At 36.2% G+C, this 17586-nt stretch overlaps 2 protein-coding genes across 12 annotated transcripts in view; both read left to right on the top strand.

The window, feature by feature from the left end:
- The window catches only part of LOC143912753 (uncharacterized), a 602600-nt gene that overhangs the window by 271190 nt on the left and 313824 nt on the right, over window positions 1-17586 (top strand). The window lies entirely within an intron of this gene.
- The window catches only part of LOC143912755 (rho guanine nucleotide exchange factor 10), a 502593-nt gene that overhangs the window by 271190 nt on the left and 213817 nt on the right, over window positions 1-17586 (top strand). For 3 of the 9 annotated variants that reach the window (XM_077432117.1, XM_077432109.1, XM_077432113.1), the window contains exons 1-2: window positions 2020-2090; window positions 3244-3667. The exons of 1 other annotated variant lie outside the window; for it this stretch is intronic. In XM_077432117.1, the coding sequence (XP_077288243.1) occupies window positions 3616-3667 (52 nt within the window). In that variant the 5' untranslated portion in view covers window positions 2020-2090; window positions 3244-3615. Of the gene's footprint in view, window positions 1-2019; window positions 2297-3243; window positions 3668-17586 lie in introns of those variants that run through there. 5 more of the 9 variants (XM_077432110.1, XM_077432115.1, XM_077432119.1 and 2 more) reach the window with 3 other exon arrangements.

Here is a 17586-nt window from a genome sequence, read left to right as displayed (position 1 = left end):
TACCGGAGTTAAATTGCAAGGCAAATAATAAAATAGCTAATTAGCCATCGTTAAGTACAAAGTTGACTGTTGTACCAGTAGAAGACCCAACCTACGAAGAAATTAGATATTTTCATCATAGACATAGCGCCATGTAAGTATCATAGACTTTCATTTTTTATTATTATAACTCTATTTTGATTCTCATTACAAGAAATAGTACATTTTATGGCATCGATTGCCAAGAATTAAAATTTTTACTATGATCCACTCGAAAATAATTTTAAGATGAATGCATCGGAGCCTAGTTATTGCTACGTACATATAATAATTTTATAATATGTGGGTTTTGAACCGATATACCAGTTGGATGTTTATCTTGGAGGCCCGGTGTACTCGAGCCACCGGTTCTTGAATACATATGGCCACATTTGCACTACGTGCCCTGTGCCAGAACCGCTCCAGACGAATCTAGGAATCTGTGCTGCATCAGGAACTGGATATGTAAGGTGACATGAATAAAAATTGTCGGTAAAGTTATCAGATGTCCAAAAAAACGGGATTCATATCAAACCCAAAACGAAATGTTGTGAATATAGTATTCAGGTTATTTATAACAATTCTTTACCTTTAGTTTCAAACAATGTTTTGGATTGAATAATTTTAATTTAGTCGTACTGAATTTAGTTTTTATACCCGTTCAAAAAAATCGTTGTATAATGTTAAAATAATATGGATGAATCAAGAGTATTTGTAATTAAACAATGGATGAACTTTAATTACTTCGGGCTAATACTCACAACATTCTAACGACTTTTGATATATTACAGCGTGAAATTAAAATCATCATAGATCAACATTGAGTTTATTGTTCAACGGTAAATTTTGAGAATTAACATACATATATGTACATATGTACAAAATTTGTTCATAATACAAGTAGTTTTTTTGTGCGTTGCTAACTCTTAATTTAAATTTTATGTATTATATATTTTAAACCTTCGATAAAACATTACAGAATGCATTTATAAAAAGTTGCTTTACACGAGTGAGCTTGATATTATAATATTTTATTGTCTATACATTATCATGTTATAATAATTGCATTTTTTATCAATTCTATAAAATGCATTTCAATTTACAATTATAATGAAGTATTTATAAAATAAATATAATTTAATTAATACAATTTCCAAATCAGAACTAAAAATCTATAAATACGTAGCATCTACTAAATCTTTCTCAATTTTCCCAGCCATTTCTTAAATTTCCAACTCTAGGTTTATCTACCTACTTGAGTTTTTCCCATGGGGTTTAATCCCCAGTTCAAATATACCTGCATTACTTATTCTTTTTGGACGTTTAACCAGTTAAAATTATAATTTGATGTGTCTAAATATGAACATTCAAGGAATTACTTATTTTCGTTTTAGGAATCTAAAAGAACATTTCTAATTCAATCATTAAATGATTTTTTCACTTGTGTTTTAAAACACAAAAAAAGGAAAACCTAAAAATATAAAAATGACTTTCAATTCCATCAATTTATATATGTACAATCATATGTATAGTATATACATATGTTCTGCAATTGTTTATAATCTCTAAATATATTTTTCTCACAGTTTAATTTCATACTTCTGTTATAATTTAACGAATTTTCTGCAAGGAAAATAAAAATAATTGAATCGTCACACTTTATAATTCAAATAAAATTTCATTTGTTTAACAGAGCGGGGGAAGGGGCGAGGGAGACGACACGCGTAATAACAATTAACATAATCGAAGGTATGCCATTACGCGCACTAAAACTTCTAACCACCACAATTGAGCAGCGAGATTTGAGCGATTGAGCACTGCACTCGACGTTCAACTAATCAAACCAAAGCTTAATTCAATAAATATAAGGTTGTTTGCATTTTGATTGCACTGTCGATGCAGGCGAATGCGAGTGCATCAAAAACCCGCCATAGCATACCCACACTGCATTTGTGCGGTAGTCGCGTCTCGACAGTCGACCGGCTGTTCGAATGTTTGGTCAGTCTCGGCGCGACTCGCGTTCGTGTCGTACGGTGCGTGTGTCCGTTTCACTCGCGCGCTGTCATCGCACGGTTGTTATCCCATTTTGTGCCCCCAACCCTTTCCCCCCACCCCCGCTTTTCGGCCCACGTGCTTTGCGTTAACCCCAAAATGGCGCGCTTTTTCGCAAGTTTGAATTTTCGCGACGGTTACACTTAAGCTTAAGAGTTCGTTAATACCGGCGACGCATCCATGACAACGCTAAACAACCATAATAAACGCAAATATATTTACTACCGTGAGAGTATTTTTTTCAATTTGAATCATCGAACAGTGTCATCGATTATTAGGCCACCAACTATATAGTTAGTAATATATTTATATTTAAATCAAATCATTTGTAGAGTTTTTAATGGTTGGGTAGACATTTTTTTCATAGTTCATTTTGTTGTCGATTTAAATTTGAATATTAATCCTATTATAACTCAATTAATTTTTATTCATATAATATATACAAGTGCATATGTTGTATTGCATCATTTATTATATTTTTTTAGTATATTTATAATGGTGTTATGATTGTTCCTCATAATACTATTATTCAACTAGTATTGCTCACACGAAGATCACGCACACAGAAAACCACAGGCAACACTCTTGTGGAAACTAATCCGTTCAATATTTTTTGCAATTCAATAAAAAAAAACATAGATAAAGTAATAATATACATATGTATGTAAATGGAATTGCAGTGTTTTCGAAGTCATATTTTTAACTGTCATAAAATTAGCAGCGTAACATATTTTATAGATAAATTTTATATGCTTCTTTATACATAATATGAATTATTATCAAACCAGAATTCGATAATTTTGATTAAAAATAAGTATAAGCTTTACATTAATTCAATCGCAGACGGAAATGTTTTGTTTATAATGAAATTGCAAAAATCAGCATTCTTGCATGTAGATTTGCATATAAAATTAATATATGACATGATGATAGTATGTACATTTATTTTTTCCTGTTTTGTCTGTATTGCGGATGTGTCGCCGTTTAGTCTTCCGTTTTTTCGACAATTTAAGCATTTTTTTATCACTTTTTTACTAAAAGCATTGATAACCCCCGTTGACACATTCATTGTGACGCAAATAAGCCGGGCTCTCGCGTGTCAAAAACGCAGAATCACCTACAATAATAGTACGGTGTCGAAAGTTCAATCCCGTTCTCTTTATGTTCCATTAGAACACTTCAAAAATAAACACATTTCAGTGTATACATATTATTAATAGTTGTGAAAATAGAAAATTTGAAAAAAAAGTATATGTAAACATACGTATATATCGGAATCGTTTTGTGTACAGTGGCAGTGTTGAATATCCGTGTTTTGTTCTTGTTCATAGCAGCGTGGATGCATGACGCGCTCGCTCGCTAGTTCGTAGAGTGTTCCGAGGACATTCTCGACATCGAAGTCGACATTTTCGTGTACTGATCGATGTGAACAGGGTGGATTGACGTTCTGAGGGTGGTTTCGGTGATGCCACAGACTCTGGACCGGCTGCTAGGGCTGGTGTCTCAAAAAATGCAGTGTCCCTCAGAGCGCAACCAGTACGAGATATGAAAACGAACACAATGCAGGACGTGCAGAACGGTGTCGTCTTGATCAAATGTAAGTGTTACCAGTTATCACATGTGTGTAATAAGCGGAATTATTCTTCCAGAGGTAAAGTTTTGTGTCGTCGTCTGGTGCCGTTCCAGCTGTTCCAACTGTTGGACTTGCAGCATTACCCGAACGCGTCACTATGTTATTATTGCATTGTTCTATTTCAGTAAACTCCGTTTCTTACGGCTAAGAATCTCCGGTCGTCGTAAAATCAGCACTCGGGGCTGCTGGCGGAAACCGCACTCCATAACCAATTTTAATATATAAATTGCATGCGACGGAAGTTTCTTTCGCTGTGTGCATCTCCGATCATCTAAATATTCTGTGGCTTTGTGCGCTTTCGATTATTATTGTGTCGATTTTAAAAGCTGTTTTACGACTACTGTTTTGACTGAATCTCCTATTATACGTTTCCTTTCTCACACTGCCTTCCTTATGTATTTTTCGTTAATTTCCTTCCTGCAATTTCATTTTAGTGCTTCGTTAGAGGTACATGGAACACGATTCTCGAAAGTAGTTCTAATTTTAGTACCGATATTTGCGAAATTTTCTGCGTCGCTCGTGCTTTGACCTTTCTTCACAGTTGTGTGGATCTTTTTTATGTGCTTAATTCCGATTATGGCGTGTGAATGTTCACACTAGTTCCAATATCACGTCTATTCCTTTCTTATGGTACTCGCAAGAGTCACCTATGTATGATCTTTCCGGCGTCGTTTGTCAAGATTGATAAAATATGGCGTTGATAAGAATTCCGTTGTTTTTCTCGTCTCAAATGTGTGAAAAAGTTCATTTTTAGTCTTTTTTTTAAGCAGTGGCTATTTTCTGGTTTGTGATATTTTAAGACAATAGACCGCCCACGAACTCTTTGCGAACCATTTTTCAAGGAGATACCCACTGTTTAGCGTTTCCGCTTCGCGATTAGGCCAGGTTCGTGCCAAATTTAACGTGTTCGTTGTTTTATCTTCGAGCTGAAAATTGCCGGCTATAATGCGAGATAAATGTTCAGCAATGTCGGAATTAAAAACAACAAAAAAAATATATATACAAAACGCTAATTAGTGCTGTGGGTATGTCTTGTTGGTCGCTTTGCAGCAGAAGTATTTGCACTTTTGTTATTCGGGCACATTTTAATTTACCATCATGCATGACGCATACATCATATTTTTTTCATATTTTATTGGTTGCCACGCTCAATTATGGAAGTTTTAAATTTAATTGGAACCTTACACTTGTGTCATGTAATTGATTCGTTGTCATACTTTATCCCGAATAATTTACCGTTAGTATTCTTAGTGCCATCGTTTTTGAAGTTCGCGGTTGTTTTGCTTGAATTCGATTGACAATGGAGAGAAGCCATCCGCTTGACCCAAAGGCTACAATAAGAGAAGAACCATTTGAACAAACAAGTGGCAGAATGCATTTTATAAACGCGGCTGTTTTGTTGCTTTTTCAAAGGGACCTTTTTGTATTCGTCTAAAAAGACAGACCTCCCTTTGAAACATCAAATGCGATATAACACAGTTAGCCAAAGGTACCTTTGTCGGCAAAAGAACTCGCGAACGTTTGTATAATTCTGATGACTTGCCCTCAAAATATTGGACTTTGGAAGTAGGAGATGATGTGTTTCCGTTTGCTTCGTCGTTTTATCAACAACAAAGGCCTCCATGTCCTCCTTGAACTTGCCGGCGGATCGTTCCAGCCAATCGATCAAAGAGAGTTAAATTTCGACCGAGGGCAGTCAATCATCAGGACGGACGAACGTTCGACATGGATGCTGTTTCGATATAACCGTTATAAATGGAACTGTTCATGTCGCTCTTCCAATTTGACGGTTATTAGCGTATAAATTTACAAGGAGCCCGAGTAGAACGGCAACGGTACTCTCTGTCTCGGAGCAGTTGCCAAATTTTTTTTGCGTAGTTTGAAAATATAATATGATAAAGTGATCCTTTCGAGGAGGGCATCGGGGTCGATTCATGTTCGTTGACCACCCTCATGTAAAGCTTCGGTTTCACGTACACAGGCCCCACGCTGTACTCGGTATAATATAATATGTTGGGGCGCTTTCCCATGCTCGTGGGCAAGCATTTGCGAAAATTAATAAATTGCCGAGCGAAACTCGTCTCGGGTGAACGTTCTTCACATTGACATAGGTCGACTCGACGACTCCGAAGAAGACCCATCGACGAAGAAAGACCACGGTGTCTGGCCACGAACCTGCGAGTTCAAGGTTCCATCCGCTTGGGTACTCGCTCGCCACTCACTATCTCCTACCTGGAATCGCGTCAGATTAAACCGCAAGTGGGTAACCCAGAAAGTCACCGAACCCAAGATCAACCATACGTATCATCCGATGCCGAGTTACTAAGATTACATCGAAGAATTTGCTATAGACACCCTAAAATAGCAAACAAACTGAAAAGAACGGCACGGCATATCTTCATGGCTTCCGTCAAGGAAGGGCGTTCCCAGTTCATTGTTGATTCGTACGCTCTCATTATTTCGACAAGTTTCTCCTACATTTCTTCAAATATGGGATTCACTGTCATCGATCACTGTCAAGCCTAAGTCAATACCAGGATAAAATGCCACTGAAAACACCCCAGGGGGTGATTTTTGGGATTGCGTGCCTCGGGTATGGCTTACTATACTACTATGGCTTGTGTTTTTTTGCATGTTCAAAAGTATCTAAAAAAACACGTGCCGCGTGCTTCTTAGTGTGTTTTGACCCTTAGTCCTTTTGGCGGTGTCAACTTTTAGCCACTTAAATATTAGTAATCTTTATACTAGATATTTGTAACTAATCAAAAAGTCGATTCTATGTAGTTCACACAGCAAATTGATCTTTTTCAGTTTGCTTTGAGTGTGTGATCCGATGATCGAAGTTTCGTGCTTTAATGTCAAATATAGACCAAAGCGGCTTCTCCGTCCTCACTAACGAGCCTTTGTGTGTTGAATTGGAAGCTTTGCTTTTGGAATAGCGTACTTCTTATTTCGGTGTTGAGTTCGTCGGTTTACCTTAACAGGTGCGATTAAAGTTTTCGCTTAATTATATATGTATATGTACTTAGTAACTGATCCAGTGATGCGTACACTACATACATAGATACATATCTTGACACAATTGCAGTATTATTTTCCTCCAACTTGTTGACTATCTTTTTCTGTTACGACGTTACGTATTTGAATTGATTAACTTGGCGATTGCAGACAGTTTGATGTTTGCCATAATCCATTCTATTCTAGTTTTCCCATGTTACTTGTCCGTTCGGTCCGTATTTACGACCGATCTCATCTCATACGTGACATCCGACACGACGTTATCAAATATGGAACGATGTTTATTATTTCAGTCAAATAAATTTCACATTCCGAATGAGTGAACGTTGCACCTACAGTGCTACAGATAATATACGGCGATCAAACAATACTCGGGACTGTGAGAATTTTCCGATTGAGACGACGAGGAAATTATCCCATTGGAAACAGGTCCGTGGAAAAAATTCCATCCTGTTTCAGATTGTTATGCTGGCGAGAAGGGGTCTGAAGGAACCTGCAGTCTTGTCATAATCTATTTTTATTATAATGATCTTTTATGTTTTTATGGTTTTTGTTGGATTTATTTTTGCGGCTGGTTGATAGGCGTCGCGTTCTTTGATCTTGGCGTTTTCCAATTTGTTTACAAGATTGGTGTATGTATGTAGTGCTTTTACATCCAAATTTGATTTTTCCTCATAACAAAATTGACCTTGAATAATTCTCTGAAGATTCCGATTTTGCCTCTATGCGATCTATTTTCTTCCCGTTTGATACCTATATTTAAACTGATGCTTAAATGATGAAATGTTTACTTTGACCCAAATTCACGGGTTCTATAATGAATGCATTCAAATTCCTTTTAATGTATCAGTGGATTTTATTATATTGATATTTTGGCAAAGGTGTTACATGTACATTAAAAAATATTTACTTAAATTGTTAAACACATTCACTGCACATTTTTTTGCAAATTTTTACCATTTTATTCGGCCTATTTCTTACTTTAATGTTTAGGAAGATTGTATCTTTAGGGTGCAGGCACACAGTGGTACGCGGCACGATTTTTTTTTAATAGTTTTGCACATGTAAAAAACGCTAGCACGCCTGATCTATGATTTGGCAATTCCGGCCAAAACTTACTCCCTGTGTTTCGGTGATATTTTATCCGCGTATTGATATAGGTTTGGTAATGATTGATAGCAGGGATTTCGGTATTTGAAGAAATGTATGTGAAACTTGTCGAAGTAATAAGATCGTACGAATTAACAATTACACGAAGGTAAACACCTATCACAGCTATGCGTCCCGTGCCGCACTTTTTATTATGTTCTTACCTATTATCATAAATATATCAAGAGTTTTTCTTCCGGATAGGTTATGTATGAAGAGATGAATTCCCAAATCAATAAAATATGTGATATTTAATTGAAGTAAATTTAAAATCGTAGTAAACGTAGAAGAGGACTCGTCCCTAAGCGTACTCATCATGAGATAGTTTTGACTAGGAGTCATAATTAGACCTCGTTTGTATGTAACTACCTTTTTATCTGATCATATAGCTATCTATCAAATCATTACTACTTCCTTCTTTACTTTCTCTCTACTCCAGAACATGTTCTTACGTATGTACATATGATGATTAAGAATGACAGGATACGCCTATCACAGCTGGAGTCTACCTAGGCAAGCCGTGTCGTACGATTCAGTGTGTCTGCGCCTTTAGTATACAATTTTTTCGTTTCACGTGAAGATTTAATCTTTTATTTATCTGAATTTCAAATCACGCGATGGTTTGAAGCGTATTTTCAGCCTAGAATAGTTACGCTACAGTGGAATACGTATGATAAAATATACTCATTTTCTGTTCTTCTCATTGCTTTGTAACAGTTTTTCATCAGTAATTGCAACGATTGTTGGATTCTACTGTGAATTTCATTGTCGTCATCATCTGATACTTGCGGTAATGAACGTGAAGATCTACCTAATTATAAGAATATTCTAGTCTTATTAATTTCTTCTAGTGCCTGTAATCATCCTTCACCTACATATGTAGTTTGCGATCTGCATCTTATATTACTTACCTTTAACCTTCAAAAACGGTTTAAATTCGCCGTGATTCCTCACATTGGTGATCTATTTCTGAAACGAGTCATGCGCAATTTTAGAACTTGCCTCCATCGTTCTGGAATCGTCATTTCGTAGCTACGAGTTACGTTGACCCTTTCTTTCCGTGGGTACGAAATGCACACGTGTGCCTGTAACGTACCTCTCCCTACCTTTTTATATGTATGTATGTATGTAGCGTTGTTTCATCACAATTTTCAATACAAAAATTGGCTCAATTCGGTTCTTCTTGTTGCGTTAAGTGCGATAAAAATCACGCGCGAAGAGTGACGCCTCTTCACTTTCGTTCCGCTCAAACCGATGATTGACATTCGCTCGGTTAGAATTGATTACGACCACTTTCTTTCAATACAGAAATTAATGAGATCATTAAAATTTATGGTGTCGATAATTTCTCTTCCTTTGTTTTTAGTTTATTCGTAATTGATTGCAATTGCGTTATTAATTGGACTTTAAAAGTTCGACTGATGTCTTTCTAATATGCAAGTTGATTCGGTTGGGAAAAAAACTCGATAAATAAATTTTCATTTTCATTTTTTAAACAGCGGAAATCAGCATACATACATACATATATGTACATGTATATAAAATCTGACCTATTGAGCGAAATTACATTGAAATTTGTCTCTTTAAAAAACATTTCCGATGTCAACTCAAAATCTGTAGTCAAAAGTTTATTTTCAAATCCATAGTTAGATCACATAAGTTATGTACATATTTAAATTTTGTGATAGTCATATCCTCACTCTTATTCATAGTTAGTTTGGTTTTTGGTTTTTACTCGGCAAGTTTTTCCTTGCACGTCTAGTAATTATGATGATTAATTTCAACTGATTACATTTTTTTTATATATTCAAAGTTGAATGAATCGTATGTGTGTGAAAATCATTAACACATGTGTTCAACATCCTTCTCGGAAGTGAGAAAAATGGACAATTATGCTTTTGCTGTAATGTCGTATGTGACATTGTAACATCTATTATGTATCGTAACATTGATGATGATGATGCTGATGACGACCTTGCGAAGAAGAGCGAAAGTGACTAAAAAAATTCAACTTTGAAGAATGATGTACTGTCATTTATTATAATTTGGGCACGCTGGTTTTTTGCACCAAAAAAAACCAGACACATATTCAATTAAGAGTTAGAAACGTTAATGACAATTATGGCAAAAAATTCGCTTATTTATCTACGGGAGGAGAACACACACAGCGTATAAAGGTTAAAGAATCGTTTGCGCGAGCAATTTGTAAAAATGCGTACATTATTATTACGTATGTGTGTACTTTATTTAGACAATGTTGGGAATTGGTCTATTTAACGCTCGAGGTATGTACCTACGCAACTGTTTTACAGTGGCGCCGCGTGCGCTACAATTAATTTTAAAGGTTAATTATCAATTATGCAGATTGCATTGTGTAATCTGGTAATGTACATAGTTAGTTATGCCGGCTCTCTCGGATCATTGTTCAGATAATGACGAAGTCGCCGGTTCAATGGATCCAATAATCGCTAACTGGGTCACATGCGAATGACACTTTTTTTGTCTCATTGATTTTTTTTTGTCGTCGCGAAAATAAATGTCAGGTATGCGTATTGCGTTTCGATATCGATTTTGGCGAAGCGTCGGAGTGATCCACTTTTTTTGCGGTTTAATTTCCTTCATGAGTGAGTGGTGTGTGGTATGGTGGGTTTATGTGCGTTCGGGCATGGGCAGTGATTCATGACGCGTTCTAGTCATTGTTATCGTTGTTGTCCGTTGTGAACGTTTAATTTATTAATGGAATGATCAGGAAACTACATTTCCTGTATGTCCCTCTTGCCGATAGATTCACCATTTGGATCCATCTCGCTCGAATCCGTAGTCTCGTTTGTGGATTAAACCAAGACCCAAGTTGCCACTCTTACTAGCATCAGTGTTAAACGATCAAAATCCTCAGCGCTAAATGATCAAAACTTGGTTATTTCACGTCTTTCTCTATGTTCCAACTTCTGTATATGAGTTCTAACCAAAAAAAAAACTTTGATTGCTGGTACCAACTACCATTCTAACCTGGTACCAACTACCGTTATAGTCGAAGTGTATTTTCAGTTGTAATAAGTTTTGACTAGTTGGAATATATTTCGTCTAACCCACGTAAGTTGATTCATATGGAAAATTACAATATCAACTAGTAAGAATATATTACAACTGAAAATACACTTCAACTTAAGGTACCAGGTTAGATGGAGAGCTTACTTTTTCGTGAAAACGTCACTTGGCTAGTGAATTGAGTTGGAAAGTCACATTTTTTTGTTATCATAATACGATGTCGTAATACGATACTATATTGCCATAATCCGTAATACCTAGCAAATATTATCGTATTATTAAATTCTAAAGCATTCGTAAAAACATTAGAAATGTCAAATATATTATATTACAACTGGCGCACATGTTCAAAGTGTATTGTAGTGCACTTGTAGAGTTATAATTTACTAGTTGAATTGTATTCGAATATGAATGAATTAAAACGCCAGTTGGAATATATTACAACTGAAAATACACTTCGACTGTAAAATCTACACAGTTTCTACAAAAACGTATCAAAAATGTTTTGTAATTGAATTCTAAAGATTATAACCTATTTGATCCCCATTTCTCAAGACCATTCCGGATCAACGTACATATTTATTTATTTATTTATTTATTTAAAGTTTGGACCGTTGTAGCATTACAAGAATTCCTAATGCGCCACAATGGTCAAAAATATAACAGAAAAGACAAGAAACAAAATAATAAATTAGACATAACAAAAACAAAACATATATATACACAAACAACTAAAAATAATAATTATTATTATTATATATCGTTTATCGTCTTGAATTCATTCTATGTTTACAAGGTTTTTGTATTTCGTAATATTCTTTCTCGATTATGATTTTCAAGTTATGAATTCCATAAGTCCTCACCAGATAGAGTTTCAAAATTTGTCATCCGGACTGACCGAAACCAATCACGACAAGCAAATAATACACCACCACCACGTCGATCTACTCTATCGCGACGATGCAGCCTCCAGGAAGAATCAAAAAGTTCAGCATCAAAAAATGATGAAGTCAACCATGTTTCCGTTAGTGCTACCATATCATCACAAATATGTAGTAGAAACGGCTGAATCAAACGCAGCCAGCTTTGTCCTGAGACCTCGTGCATTTTGGTAATAAATTACCAATTTTCGGTCTCCCAGTTTGGCGCGTGACTTTCTTTGAGACAAGAAATGGCAGTATGCAACATATGTATGTTGCAGTCCAAGTTTTCACTCCGGTTCGTTCATGAACTTACTAGTTTGCTTATACGTGAACTCTTTGTTTTAGTTTAAGTGCTGACCGTTAAAAGCTATGTTCAAATAGACTCACCAAATGTCGCATGAAACTTTTAGCTATCAAATTTGTCAAAACGCTGAGTATTTCATGGGGAAATCCTATCACATTACAACGTTGCTATAATTCTTGTTTCCTTTAATTTTTGAAATATTGCAATCCATGGTAAGCATACATACATATGTATGTATAGCTACGTAGAGGATGAGACAAACGATTGAGAGTACTTATACCTAATAGTTTGTGCATGAACAAACTAGTTTTGTTTGTCAATTTGTTTTTTTGTGTACACTACAACTGTCCAGATTGGTTATTGTATGAACAAACTAGCATGTATTTTCATGGGCGAACGAAATGTAAACTGTACATACATACTTTAATATGTATGTGCATTCTTTCGATTTGTGTTTTATTTCAAAATACTCATTTTTCGTGTGAAAGAAGAGGAGCAAGTGTCGACAACGATACGGCAGAAGCGTTGTCGTCTGGTGCTTAGCAGATCCATCGTGGAAAAAAAATCGCTTCTGATGTGTCATCGCGTTACATAATGGCAGCTGGATTCCATTGCCATTCACCCAGGGTCAACACACTTCTTATTTAGATCGACAGAACAATTTTTGCACTGTGCAAATTATTGTATGTAGCATTCTAATGGAGCGTCCAGGTTTTTGCCTCTCGGCCAAATTATAGCGTTGTACTCGAATTAGCATTCTTTCTTTAATTCGATTTCACTGAAACGACCGACGGTCTTCTTCGTCGGTAAGTACAACCGGTACCGTTTTATTGAATTGTCGGTTGGTGTTTTATAGATTGTCGGACACTACTCCGATCAAATTATGTTCATCACCTGTTGTTGATAGAGATCGGCGGTTCGGAATCGCATTAGCTTCCATTCGCTTTGTTTTGTTTTTAATTTTGGCGCATGCAATCATTTTCTCGTCTTGTTCTTAACGATTCGCATGAACTTTGTGTGTAGTGTGTATAACCATTTTGGGAATGGAATCTTATTTGACCTAATGCACTTCGTGGAGAATCAGCTGGCAATCTCACCTTGTCCGTGGATCGTACTTCAAAAGGAGTGAATATGCATTATGCATTTAGGTGCATAGTTTTTCCACGATAGTTGTTTTTAGCATTTATATAGATCCTTGTTCATAGTGCCAGTGCCAAAAAAATATGAAACATGCAGTCGTCATCAGCCAGGCACCATATATTACTATGTACATAATAGAAGACCTTTCCAATACCCTTTCAATCTTCCTGTAGCATATGTATGCGTCTTATTTTAAACACATCTGTATTACAGCATATGAAGCTCTATCATATTCTCATTTAAACATGTATTTATTTACTAATATATTAGATGCAAAGTATGTATGTATGTGCTGTTTGTAAAGATTATTATTATATTATAATATATCTCACTGTATCAGAGCTAAGAAAACGATCGAGTCTCTTCGTCTCGTGCAAGCAAACAAAACCCAACAAACGGTCGCGCATAATTCATCCTCATTCGTATATATTAGCACCCACTTTTACATCATCCTTCACACTCTATTTATCCGATCTGCTTGTTTATTATGCACGCTTTATAGCCGTGTGGATGTCGGTGGGTGCAAACGAGATCGATTCGCGATCTCATCCCATTGGTCATCTACAGACACACTTTGTATCTAAGCACACAATGCACACATTGAATTGCATCGATTGACATAATGAGAAAAAAATCTGGCAACAATCAACAACGGTAACAATGTAATAGAGTCAAGGTGAATTTCCGTGCTGTTTTTTTTTTTTTACTAATACTCGGAATTCCTGCTTTATTTTCGCCAATCTATTTATTTCGTATCACGGTTCTAATAAATAAAGCGGTGTTCGAATCATGTAATTATTGGATACTGATTTCGTGATTTCGAAACACTAATATCAATTTCCGGCTGGCGTTCCGTTACTTTTACTTCATATCGAAATGTACGTGTAAAAAAATGAACGACACGGTATTTATTATTTACGTGTCGAGATAACGATCTTCGGTATTGTGATTCTGACATAATTCAAGGAAGACTGTAACGCCGTACGGATACAATGGACCTTTCTCGCAAAATCAATAAACCCATCGATTCAACAGGATAACGCGATATTATCGAATCATGGTGATTCTCTGATTTGAGACGTGACTGTCGTGATTTTTTTCTTTCATTGAGACCTTGCAAATTTGGTATTTTTTTTATTTTTTAAATCAACTTTTCAACATATTACCATTAAATCCTGTCCCTACGCCCCAAGCTATTATATTTTGGACAAATAAAGACATTTAATTACTAGAAATATTTTAATGTCCGAAGGAATTTTTTTGGGGCGAAAGAATATTCATTTTCAACTATTTTTTTCCATTTTAGTGCATTAAATTCAATTTTTTATATGGCTACGTACCAATTAAATCTAATCGAGTAATTTTCAATTAACACTGTTTTAATAACTAAAGATGCATCTTGAATTCCTGCTCATTTATGCAACGCATTCCCGTCTTCATCCTAGCGTTTTGCTAGATCCGAGAAGCGATCTGAACGTTGAACCGGATTTTTTGAATTGTTTGGTGTATCTTTTCATCTCCTCTTTTTAACACCATTCTTCGAACACACACACATACACATACTCAGAATTTTATTGAGAAGATCTTTGGAACGGAGCAGTGCATGCGCGAGTCTTTCACTAGTATGTGCATGTGCATAATGTTCGCACGTTTTCATTCTGCGCAACGGTGTCGGTCCCTTTGTGGGCATCGGAAGATCGAGTGAAATCTCACTCGCTGGACAATTTCTCATGATAGTGGTGTTTGGGCCAATTATGGGTGGGTTTTATGGGTGTTTTGGCGCGTCGGTGTGGTCGCTCGTTTATCTGTCCGACAACGATGTTATTAATCATAGATAGAAACGGTAACGAGCCGCTCGTTCTGCGGTTCGAGAGCAATATTATTATTATATGCACCGGGCACCGAGTGAGTGCAAGGCGCATAATAATTGCAACCTTAACTTTGGCCGCATCTATGCATCTCGCCCATGCGCGGAGAGTGCTCGCTTGTATTGAAATCGTGATCACGCGCATTGTTTATGAATCGCTTTTTCGAACAGCAAGCAGTATTCACTTCTTCCATCAGATGTCTTCAAAGTGTGGGATGCGCCCTTGAAAAGGTGCACACTGAAAGTGTGGATTCCGCTTCAATCATTTTCACACTGCGAATACCGGTTGCTGCGCTTCTGCAACTTCTGTGGAGCATTCCTGGCGAGCTTCCTTCGGAATTGCTCGGTTAATCGTTCCTGTGTAACTTTCTAAATAAATACCTCTGCTGTAATGATTCTTGAGATATGCTTAGTGATTTGTTCGATTACTGCGTATATACAGATACTTTATATGTAGACTAGACAACTGGAGTACTGCTTCTGAACTAATTCAATTATTTTGTTTGATCAAGAAATGTTTCTATCTTTTATGTAGTAGCTGTGTGTATGTACATAAAATGATAACAATGATTACTAACTAACCTTTTATTGACAATTGTCGGTCTATTTGACAATATTTATCACCGTTTTATACCGGGTTGATACGATACGAGTAACCCAGATCAAGTAGCTCGGACGAATGACTCGTAAACGTGGTTGACACTTAATCGCCACTTGGACAATTTTAAAATGATGGATCTGGCACTGCAAGGTATATGAGACGTCGTAGACATGTTGATAAATATGTAGCTAGAAATTCATCAAACTCTCTCCCGTTCAGCGAACAGAAGAATCTGGATCGCGAATGGATTTAAATACGCGATGACTTGGGTGCGTGTTATCATTTTCTCCGTGAGGTTTGTTTAGCAGGAAGATAAAGATACATATACTAACTGTTTAACTGTTTAGCCTGTGAGTTGTGAAGAGGCGGTAGAAAGGCGTGTTTGGATAGTTAGCTTCATAGCTTCATCGCTTCAATCTGACACAATATTCCGAAGTAATTTTTAATGAGTTCGTTAAAGATTAAACTCCTTTATCTTCATGTCTGAGACATTAACTTACTTCAATGTTAGCTAACGTACATATGTCGGTAAGATATCAAAGCGACCTGAAGACTGGAAGTGGTTCCTAATCAGATCACAACTTTTTGACGGAAAGGAATTCCACTGAACTAACAGAGTAAAGATAATAAATAGCTTTTAAAAAAGCACACAAGATTGATATACTGCCTCACAAACCGCATGATCTCCAGCTCACAACTTTTCCTATATACTTTCGATGGGAGATTGTTGGGTTGAGCGCGGTCCAACTTACTCGGGTCGGATGTCAGCTTCCAAAAATATGGATGTCTAAATCAATAAAAAGATTTTTAAAACGGTGGGATCACCCGTCCCCACGCTGCGAATAACGTCCAAGTAACTCGTCCGAGCTACTTGTTTTGGGTTACTCGTATCGTGTCGTGTCACCTCGGTATTAATTTCTTGCTATAAAAGTTAATATCTACATAGATGTATATACTGGATATTTATAATTTAGATCATACCATATACAGCCCATCGAGTTTCTCAGATCCTGCTTTGCTTTTTTATTTGAAACGTGTATTTCGATAATGTGTCAATCAATTACTAATTGACAACTTTCTTCAAAATTATTTTAAAGCATTTCGAATTGATTGCAGACTAAATTGATAAAAATTAACAACAGCCAGCTGTGTTCAGCGTTTGTTCTGTTCTAGCTCCAGGAATAAACTCACTACACCATAATCTAATTCTGGACCTACATATTTACATATGTACATATTACGACGATTTATTATTCCTATAGTTAGAATTTGAATTGATAGTCGAAATATTTTGGCATAAACTGAGCATTCCACGATCTATTTATGCGATCGCAGAAACTGTTTCAAATCACTTAGTTAAAATAATCGATCGCAAACTTTGATATACCTACGCAATTAGATACGAAATTACTACAACTTAATTTATTTTTTTTGATACTTCGTGACTTGTTTATAAATATACATATTTCTATATGTATATATACGTGTGTAATAATTATTGGAACACTGGTTTTGAAACCTCCGATTTTGCAGTCAGGTTCAGGGCCGCACCAGTGTTAACGTTCGCTCTCTCGATTGACTACTATTTTCGATGCATTGTCACGTTTTTTATAATTTTTTTTTTGTTTTTTATCGAAATTTTTTTTCGAATCTTCATTCCGTTGTCGCGTGAAACGTCTTCACGTTCGTCGCGTAATCTGAACGCAAAAAAATGAACTGTGTGCTTAATCAACGGTGAATAAAACGAGCAAAACAGGACAAAAGTGATTCACCAGTTCATTGTGTTTGAGGACTTGTCCACTACCGACTTTGTACGATTTTTTGCCGTAATCA

The sequence above is a fragment of the Arctopsyche grandis genome, chromosome 6 (genome assembly GCF_051622035.1).
Source record: "Arctopsyche grandis isolate Sample6627 chromosome 6, ASM5162203v2, whole genome shotgun sequence".
NCBI classification, from domain to species: Eukaryota; Metazoa; Arthropoda; class Insecta; order Trichoptera; family Hydropsychidae; genus Arctopsyche; species Arctopsyche grandis.
This window is presented reverse-complemented; position numbering and strand designations above follow the sequence as displayed.